Here is a 10,204-nt window from a genome sequence, read left to right as displayed (position 1 = left end):
ACAATCCAGTCATCATTTGATTGTTCAAGTTGGTGGCGTTATCAGTGATTATCTTGTTGGGCAATCCGTATCTGCAAATCAGCTCTCTTATGAATCTAGTCACAACTTTTCTTGTCACATTGGTGTAAGAAGCAGCTTCGACCCATTTAGTGAAGTAATCAATTGAAACCAGTATGAAGCGATGTCCGTTTGAGGCTTTTGGCTCTATGGCTCCAATAACATTTATACCCCACATTGAAAACGGTCATGGTGTAGACATTACATTTAAAGTAGTGGGCGCCATATTGACATTATCTGCATACTTTTGACATTTCTCACACTTCCTCACATGTATGAAACAATCACTCTCCATGGTCAACCAAAAGTAACCAGCCCTCAAGATCTTCCTGTCCATTGAGTGCCCATTCATGTGTGTGCCGAAGGTACCTCCATGAACTTCCTCCAATATTGACTTGGCCTCCTTTGCATCCACGCATCGCAGGAGAACCATGTCATGGTTTCTCTTGTACAACACATCCCCACTTAAGATAAAACTTACAGCCAATCTTCTGATTGTCCTTTGATCATTCTCAGATGCTTCTTCGGGGTATTCCCTAGTTTTTAAGTAGCGTTTGATATCAAAATACCAAGGCTTACCATCTAATTCTTCTTCAACAAAGTGACAATATGCTGGCTCTTCGTGGCTCTTCATTTGGATCATCGGCAAGACCCCATCTTGATTAACCTCGAAAATTGATGAGAAAGTAGCTAAGGCATCCGCCAACTGGTTATCTTCTCGCGGAATGTGTTGAAATTCAATGGATTCAAAATACTCCACTAACTCCATGATGTAAGCTCTGTAGGGAATCAACTTCGGATCCCTAGTCTCCCATTCCCCCTTTAATTGATGGATAACAAATGTCGAATCTCCATACACATTCAAAATGTTTTCCTTCGATTCAATTGCGGCTTGGATGCCCAAAGCGCAAGCTTCATATTCAGCGATATTGTTCGTGCAATTAAAACACATGACGTTAGAAGCTCCATCGAATAATAACATCCATATCTTTCCATTCTGCTCTTCTTGATCACCTTCAAACAAGGCCATGATATCTTCATCGGGGAATTCAGGCTGCATCGACTGGTAATCGTTAATGGGTTATTGAGCCAGATATTTAGCCAGAGCACTACCCTTGATAGATTTCTGTGTGACATATATAATGTTATATTCTGACAATAGCATTTGCCACCAGGCTATCCTTCCAGTCAAAGCAAGTTTTTCAAAAATATACTTGATAGGGTCCATCTTGGATATCAACCAGGTAGAATGACTCAACATGTATTGTCTTAGACGATGGGCGGCCCATGCCAATGCGCAACAAGTTCGCTCTAAAAACGAGTATCGTCGTTCGCATTATGTGAACTTCTTGCTCAGGTAGTATATGGCATGGTCTTTTCTTCCAGCTTCATCATGTTGACCTAACACACAACCCATCGACTCGTCCAGTACAGTCAAATATAGAATCAATGGTTTCCCAGGTTTAGGTGGACGTAAGACTAGAGGATCTTGAAGATATTGTTTAATTTTGTCAAAAGCAGCTTGACAGTCTTCATTCCACTTAACAACCTGATTTTTACGCAATAGCTTTAATACCGGTTCACAAGTGGCAGTTAATTGGGAGATGAACCTAGCAATGTAGTTTAGTCTGCCTAAGAAACCTCGCACCTCCTTTTCGGTATTGGGATTAGGCATTTCGATTATCGCATGCATCTTGTCAGGATCAACCTCAATCCCCTTCTGACTGACAATGAAACCCAACAACTTTCCGGATTTCACACCGAATGTGCATTTAGTCCGGTTTAGTTTAAGCTTGAACTTCCTCAATCTCTCAAACAATTTCCTTAGGTTGAGGATGTGTTCTGCTTCTGACTCGGACTTGGCGATCATATCATCTACATAAACCTCGATTTCTTTGTGCATCATATCATGAAAAAGCGCCACCATGGCCCTTTGATAGGTTGCTCCGGCATTCTTGAGTCCGAAAGACATCACCTTATAGCAAAATGTCCCCCACAATGGAATAAATGTGGTCTTTTCCATATCTTCAGGTGCCATCTTAATCTGATTATATCTCGAGAAGCCATCCATAAACGAAAATAGTGAGAACTTGGTTGTATTATCCACCAATGTGTCGATATGCGGTAGCGAGAAGTTGTCCTTCGGACTCGCATGGTTCAAATCTCGATAGTCAACGCACATCCAAACTTTACCATCCTTCTTGGGTACTGGTACAATATTTGCCACCCATTGAGGGTATTTTGCCACAGCTAAAAATCCAGCGTCAAATTGCTTTTGCACTTCTTCCTTGATCTTTAATGACATTTCTGGTTTCATCCTTCTTAGCTTTTGTCTGACTGGAGGACATTCCGGCTTGAGTGGAAGCTTATGTTGCACTGTATCAGTATCTAAGCCAGGCATGTCATTGTACGACCAAGCAAACACATCCCTAAACTCCTTTAGTAAAGCACATAATTTTTGTTTCACTTCTCTCTTCATACTAGTGCCAATTTTCACTTCTTTCTTCTCATCCTCCTCTCCTAGGTTAAGCGTTTCTACATCCTCTTGATGGGGTTTTACTTTTTTAGATTCTTGTTCCACTAATCTCATTAGTTCAGGAGAGGGTTCCGGATCATCTTCATAATCATCTTCCATATTATCGACAGGGTGCTCAAAATTAGGGATATCGACTTTGTTATTTTCAAAACATTTATTGTCATATCTGCATTATTCGAGTTTATAAAAACGATAAATAAACAAACAACAGTGAAAAATGCAAGACAAAAATAATGGAGGTAGCAAACACAAATTGATTATCACACTGAGCATAAAAGAAAAGGTGTTAGCCTGTTAAGTCATGAATCCTAGAGCTCCGGGTAAAGCAGTTGGATTAATTAAAAATATTACATTTTAACCAAATTAAACATCACAGGTAGATCCAAAGTCTCCCAATTGTTGAGTGGTGCATCTGAAGTGCAAGGCCGCACAAAATCCGAGCTTTCAAGTTCATCTTCATCATTAACGGCTGCTATCTAGCTAGTGTTGATCCCTTCGGCACTGTGGAAGCTCTCTTTTATGTCACAAATGAGGATTTGTCCTAACCCCAACTATTTTCCTTGCATGCGAGCCAAACCGCTGTCTCTCCTCTCTTCAACCAGCCTTTTTTTGTCTTCTCGAGTAGGCTTGTATCCCAGGCCATATCTGTTTCTTTTCTTAGTGACCTCTAGAGGAAATATTAATCCTTGCTTGTCCTTGCCTAGCCCTTTTTCGTACTCATATCCCTCTTTCAGCATGACCTTGGCAATCATAAGGGAGGCACGAGACAAGCGTGGGTTCATTGGCATCCTCACTTTTAATCAAAGTACAGTCTCAATTAAAAGTGAGAATTGTTAGATTGTCCATAGTAAATTCAATCAAAGTACAATCTCAATTAATTTTACTATGCCTAATCATGTCTATTCCTTTGTTTCTTCACCAAATAGAAAACTTAATTAATCAAAGTAAAGTCTTGACTAATTTTAGTTAAAGTAATTACCACTAATCAAAGTAAAGTCTCAATTATTGGCAAAAACTTATTTAATCAAATGAAAGTTTCTAAATAAAATCAAAGTAAAGTCTCCATTTAGTTTAAACACCTTTTAACTCATATGATTAGCATGCATGTAGATTTAAAATCATTATTCTCTATTCGATTAAGAAGCAAAGGACATAGATAAACAAAAACCACAACAATAATCAAAATAACAAACACATAAATTCATCTAACCTTAGAATCCAGTTAAGAAATTACAGTGGAATCAACCCTAAAAGCTTAGCCCTCCATGGCTTTGATGGAATACATGATGATATGAAGGAAAGAAAATAAAAGAAAGAATGAGAGATGAGATGGATGACGGTGTCTGCCAAAACCAGAGAGTTCTAAGTGTCTCCATTGTGTCCCGCTTCTGCTCCCTTAAGCTCTTTATATAGGCTTCAACTGGACTTTGGGCTTTATCTATCAGTTGCTAAAATCTTTTATTTTTATTTAATTAATTAGCAACTTAATTCCTGTCCAATTTCCAATTCTGCCCCTGTTATTTAACCATTTTTTCAGTTTTGATCAAAGTTGACTGCTGACTTTGACCAGTTGACCAGTGTTGACCAGTTGACCAGTTTGACTGTCCAATAGCAGCCTGACACGTGGCGCAGAGTGCACTTTCTCTCTCCAGACTAGGGTTTGCTGCTTTTAGGGTTTCATGGAGGCTTGTGGCTGCTGCAATGGCAGCTGCTCCGGGGAATGGTGGTTGCTCCGACATGGCTGCTCCGACGCGGTTTCGTGGTGCTGCAAGGTGCTTAGAGGCGCGGTTGTCGTAGATTCACGAGGTTGGTGATGCGAAGGTGTTGATCGTGGATGCGTGAAGCGTTGCGGAGAATGGTTCGAAGTTGTAGGGATGTTGCTGCGGAGATGGTGGTCGACGCGGTGTGATACTGCAGCGTGAATGGTGATGACGAAATTGCGGTGCTGAAACTGTGGTGGTCCAGCGGTGGCCGACTGCGTTGCTGCATTTGGATGAAGCGTCTTCTTCTCCAACGAAGGCTGCTGTTGCAGTGGTTTTGATGGTGGCAGCCTCGTATTCAGGAACGTGGAGTGCAGGCGGTGGTTGCGACGGATCTGTTGGTGTTGCACGATGGTGCAGAAGCTGTAATGGAGGTTGTAGGTGCAGTGGTCGAAAACGGCGGCGGCTGCCGTGGAGGTTGATGGTGGCGGCTAGGGTTTGAGGAAAATTAGGGTTAGGGTTTCATGAGTGAGATGGAGGAGATGATGACGTGGCAAGATCTGATTGGTTAATTTGGTGAGTGGAAGATTATGACACGTGTCAGCTTATGGTTGGCCTGATTTGAAAGGTGGGGATTGCCACATGGCATGATCTGGTTGAGTGGACTTTAAGTGGTAGGAGGGGTGCAACTTAGTGAAAACTAGGGGTGCAAAATAGGTTTTTGGTGGTCCACTTTAGAAGGAGTGTGCAAATAAAATCTGGGGGTGCATTTAGCTCCTGATTTATTCTTTTCCAGAATTTCCTAATTTTGGACTTATTTTGTAACTTTGAATATTTTAAATCCACACTATTAATGACCAAAAATAAATTTCAGCTGCATTAACAAACGTTAGAATATCCAATAATATTTTATGCAACTAAAATCAAATTTTACGCCACTTTTACCAAACTTACTCAATAAATCCAATAATCACAAATCCTAATTAAAACAATCTTTAAGCACAGAAAATTCAATTAAATCCCCAAATTTAGATATTAAATGAGGGAAAAAATTTGAACTCATCACTTGATCTTTCAGCTGGTTAATGTTGGCCTTCACAACTTCATGAGCTTCTTCCCAATCTTCCATGCTTTTGTGGTTAGCCCGTGTGCGGTAAGGGTGTCGTGGAAATTTTATCGCTGTATTTGCTTTTGCTCTATTATTTTTAGCCAGAAATTTATCTTAGCCAGAATTATGAAAAATGAAAAGAATTAAAATGAATGCAAACATTTATCTTAGCTGGAAATTTTAAAGTCGTGAGAACCTCGAGGTAAACATATCATAGAAATTAACATGAAACTGAGTCCATCACATATTGGCAACACAACCTAATCATCCACAAGTTTTTTACATTCATTACACGAGAAAAGAAAGATAAACTATTCTCTAGCTCTTACTATCATGTTCTTCATCTCCCTTATCAATTCCTTACAATGACTAAAGAATGCTTCAATTTCCCTAGGCGGATTGAATATCGGTAGTGCAGCCTCTACTTCAGCCAATAATCATGGAATATCTTTGATTGCTCCATTTGCAAGGGAAGCCAGTTGTGAGAAACATTTCCTCCAATGTTCCATGGCCATTTCCTACTCGACTGAGTATTCATTCATTCGACTTATCACCTCTTGATGTTCCTTTTCGAATTCAGCTCTGTGCTAACGTTCTTCATCCATCTTCACCTCATAGGTCAACACCATCCCCCTCATCTGTCGTTCGACCTCATTGATCCTAACTTAAGCGTTGTGCAACCGCTTTAGTGCTTCAGTCTTCTCTCTCTTAAATTCTTCACACATTTGATCTCTTTGGCGCTTAGATGTTGCTGCTGTATCTCTCTCTCGATCCCTTGATTTTAATGCGGTGTTAGCTGCAGCCAAATCCTGTTTAACTCTGAAAGCATGATCTCGTTCTTCTCTTTGTTTCCTAAGAATTCCTTCATACGTTTTTGTCATTTCCTCCTTATCACGCCTCAGATCCATATACTCGTGTCGGAGTCTTTGAAGCTCATTAATTAATTTGGCATTTTTGAGTTTCATCTTCTCCATTTCCTCTTTCAACCCCTTAATTTCTTCAGACTCGGCCGGTTCTGACTGCTCAGGAGCAGGAGAGTCTGATTTGTAAGGTAGCTTGGTAAGATATCTTCTCGCCGGTAAGATATCTTCTCGTCGATCACCCATGGCCTTAGGTCTATTTCTACACGTAGGACCTCACCCCAAGCACTCCTAATTCGTCGAATTAGATCAAGGGAAATTCCTTCTTTATAATAATTCCAAACGGCAACCAAAGATTCTAGAGTTGTGGAGCTCTTGATCGGACACCCAAATTGTCGTTGAGCCAAGACAAGGTTATAATTCACGCAACTTCTAGTGCCTATTAGGGGGACGTTAGGGAAAATCCCACAAGAAATGATACGTGACTTCGGCAACCCCGGGACACACCATCTAATTCTTCCCCCATTCAAACTCGCACAAAACTGGGCCCATTCCTTCACCCCCCGAATTTTAATGTCGCTAGGTGGTAATTTTCCAATAAGACATTCAACATTCAATGTACCTAGACGGATTCGGGATATAAACAACACGTACAGCACAGGTACACAGCATATCATCTTCTTCCTCTTGAGTGTGTGGCATAGGTTCAAACTCTCATACACATCAGCTAGAACCGCAGTGACTGGACTTTCTGAATGAATCTTGTAGGCAACAAACACATCGAGGTCGGTTTGATCAAGAAAATTCTCCATGTTAGGGAAGAGTATGACTCAATAAAGTGTGAGAGCGAACACATCCATGAACGTCTCCCCAATTTCTTTTTCTGCCAAATGACGTAGATGCCCTTCCAAATATCCTTGAGGGATCCCCTTCGAGTTGCCCTTGGAGGCCATCTGACCTTCTAGCTCGGCAAGGTGTACCTTCAAGATTCCAGCCAACGTAGAGATAGATGCATGTTGCTCTGAATGTTTGTAAGGGACTTTATCCTCCACTGACAAGCCCAAAATTTGCTTGAACTCTTCTATTGTTGGTGCCAATTGAAAATCCTGGAAGGTGAAACATCTGAGTGGCGGATCGTAATATTGAGCCAGAGCAATGACTGTCGATGTTTGGACTTCCACATTCAGCAACCTTAATAAGTTCCCATGTCGTTTCTTGAAAGCATTCTTCTGTATAGTCTTCATTTGTTGCACTATTTCCCTAAGACCACTCAGATTACTGTCTATAACTTTGATAGGTAGCTTCTTCTTCAAGGCATGTGACCCTAAATTTCCCCTGACTCGAAATTCCATGTTAATTTCTCTTGATTCTCACAAATTCAATCATGACCTTAAAATTTCTGACCTAAAATCACAAAAAATGTTATGACATGTTATGACAGGGTAGATGTTATGCATGAACAAATAATCAAAATGCATGTATAATGATGCCATAAAAGAATGTACAAATGCATGACTTTATCGCAAATCGAAATAAAATGAGAAAGGCGAGATGAGAATTAAGGTAATGCACATGCCTCCCTTTGTGCCTTAATAGAGGTTCGGCGCCTAATGATTCTAAGTTAAAATACATGCGCTCACCAGGATCGTTTCTTAATACTTAAAGATCAAGGTCACTAGAGCTATGGCCCACTTCCCGGCATTTCCTGCAACAGTTGGTAGACAACAAGATGCGGGAGTACCAATGAAGCAAACAAACTCTAGCTGGGGTTCTCACAATGACCACTTGGGAAGTTCATCCACTATGGCACTACTACATAATCCCCTTTAATTCTAAGTTAGACAAACCCGGGTATAGGGCCCCACTCATGTAATGCACAATGTGTGTGAGTGAAGGGAGAACGATGCATACCCAAACCCCCACCTTCAAAACAACTAGAAAATTTCCCAGGCAGATATAGAGCAATTCCAAAATATATATCAAAATAAGCAAAGTAATTCACACACAATTAGTCTAAGAAGTAAATATATGCAAACACATTTAAAAACAAGAATACACAAATAAAACAAAAGGGGAAAGAAAACATTAGAAAAATCACATCAAGTTTGCATATCTAATTAAATGGCTTGACTCTCTAAGTTCCCTAGTGGAGTCGCCATCTATCGCAACCAGAATCGCGACGGGACGACGAACCAAAAAAGAAAACGGGTTTTAAAAAGAGATTTGGAGTCGCCACCATAGTATTTCTGGAAAACTATGGAAAACCATAGAAATAAAACAAGTCTACGAAAAACTAGATTTTGGATCCGGGAGTTGGTTACGTGTAAGGAAGGTGTTAGCACCCTACCGCGCCTGCCTGAGAGCGGTACCTTTAATTAAAAATGCAAAGTTGATGTGGTTCTCAAAATATTAATTTTCCCAAAAAATAATAAGACAATAATGCTAAAAAGAAACAAAAATATCTTTTAATTTTTTGGGCCCGACAAGGATTCGCCTTGGTCCTACGTATTCTCATTAAAAATGAGAAAGCAAGGTTACGTAATTCTTTAAAAAACTTGTTTGTTTGAAAATGTTGATGTTTTTATATTTTGAAATTTTATATATTTTTTGGTATTTTTGAATTAATTGAAAATATGTGTCACACGACGCGAGCAGTCGGACAGACACTAGAAGAGAAAGAAAATTACTTTTAGTATTTTTGAAATTTATCGAAAGAAAAGTGTCACATGACGTGAGCGGCCGGACACAACAAAAAAATGAAAGAGAATTATTTTTGATATCTTTGAAAACGAGTGTCACACGGTGCAAATGACCGGACAAACACAACAAAATATTTTCCCTTTTTATTTATTAATTTTTTTTGTATTTTTATAATTTCCAAATATTTTATTTCTTTTTTAATTTTTTTAAAAAATAAAAAAATAAAAAATATAAATATAAATGGTGGAATTAGAAAAAAGGATAAAAGTGAGAAACAAAAATATAAGGGTGTACGAGTAATATGTGAGGTGCATGAAGTAAATCATGTGTGTACAATAAAAATGGGAGTGCAACAAGTAAAATATAAAAAATTGACAATAAAACACGAATAAGTGGTGGAATTAGTAAACTTGGGGGTGCAGCAGGTAATTACTAGAGGTGTGTGAAGTGGAATATGGGATGCACACAATAATAGCAAACCAGTCAAAAAAAAAAAAAAGAGGGTGTGATGCTAGCAAATAACAAGGGTGCACAGAGAAAAATATGCAGCACAAAAACAGATTAAAGGAGGTGCAGAGATTAAAAAAAAAGTGCGGGAGAAAACTGATCCAAATCTAATACACAAGAGCGGGAGGGTGAGAATATTAAAAAAGGGCGGTGTAAGAAAGGAAGTGGACTAATCAGCCCAATGTAAGATGTGGTATGGTGAACTTAACCTAAACCCTAGCTGCTCGAAAAAATGAGAGCCAAGCCCTTCTCTATCTCTCTCGACCCCAAGAATCTTCTCACGGGCACTGGGATGCGCGTCTACCTTTTAGCCACCACCAACGACCTCCGTCGGAGGCTTCACCGGCGACACCATCACCCTTCACTCCCCTCTCACTCAAAATACTGCTGCACCAGGTCCCCTTCTTCGCTTCTCCAGGGCGTTCAAGACAGGGGTTGCACCGATCAACTTCGCGGTCGTGAGGTCTCGCTTGTCAGATACCGCCGTCAGCGGTTTCAGCCGCCTCAAGGTCGTCGCTGATCCTGTCGTCACCGTCGAGGGAATCGCGGTCGTCGCTGGTGCGCTAAGACTCCGTGGCTTGTCACCACGCGACCATCCCTCCTCCGTTCATGTGACCACACGAGACCACACTCCCGTTCATAGCTTCGAATCGCCGACGGCCATTTTCTGCTTCTGATTTGATGTTGGGTTACTGGATTTGGAGACGCGAGTTTGGCGTACTGTGTGAGATTGGTT

General features: G+C 40.3%; 1 protein-coding gene across 1 annotated transcript; it reads right to left on the bottom strand.

Annotated features, from left to right (window-relative positions):
* Positions 1-244: 244 nt before the first annotated feature.
* Positions 245-1,117, bottom strand: LOC146882348 (uncharacterized). Its single transcript, XM_085668018.1, has one exon. It carries the CDS (start codon positions 1,115-1,117, stop codon positions 245-247), a length of 873 nt encoding a protein of 290 aa, XP_085524144.1.
* Between the last annotated feature and the right edge of the window lie 9,087 nt (positions 1,118-10,204).

Source organism: Vigna unguiculata, chromosome 10 (assembly GCF_037176805.1).
Source record: "Vigna unguiculata cultivar grain cowpea cultivar isolate G323 ecotype 2 chromosome 10, ASM3717680v1, whole genome shotgun sequence".
In the NCBI taxonomy this organism is placed as follows: Eukaryota; Viridiplantae; Streptophyta; class Magnoliopsida; order Fabales; family Fabaceae; genus Vigna; species Vigna unguiculata.
This window is presented reverse-complemented; position numbering and strand designations above follow the sequence as displayed.

Coding starts and splice junctions, on each gene's coding strand:
- LOC146882348 (XM_085668018.1), bottom strand. CDS start 1,117: ATGCAGCCTGAATTCCCCGATGAAGATATCATGGCCTTGTTTGAAGGT.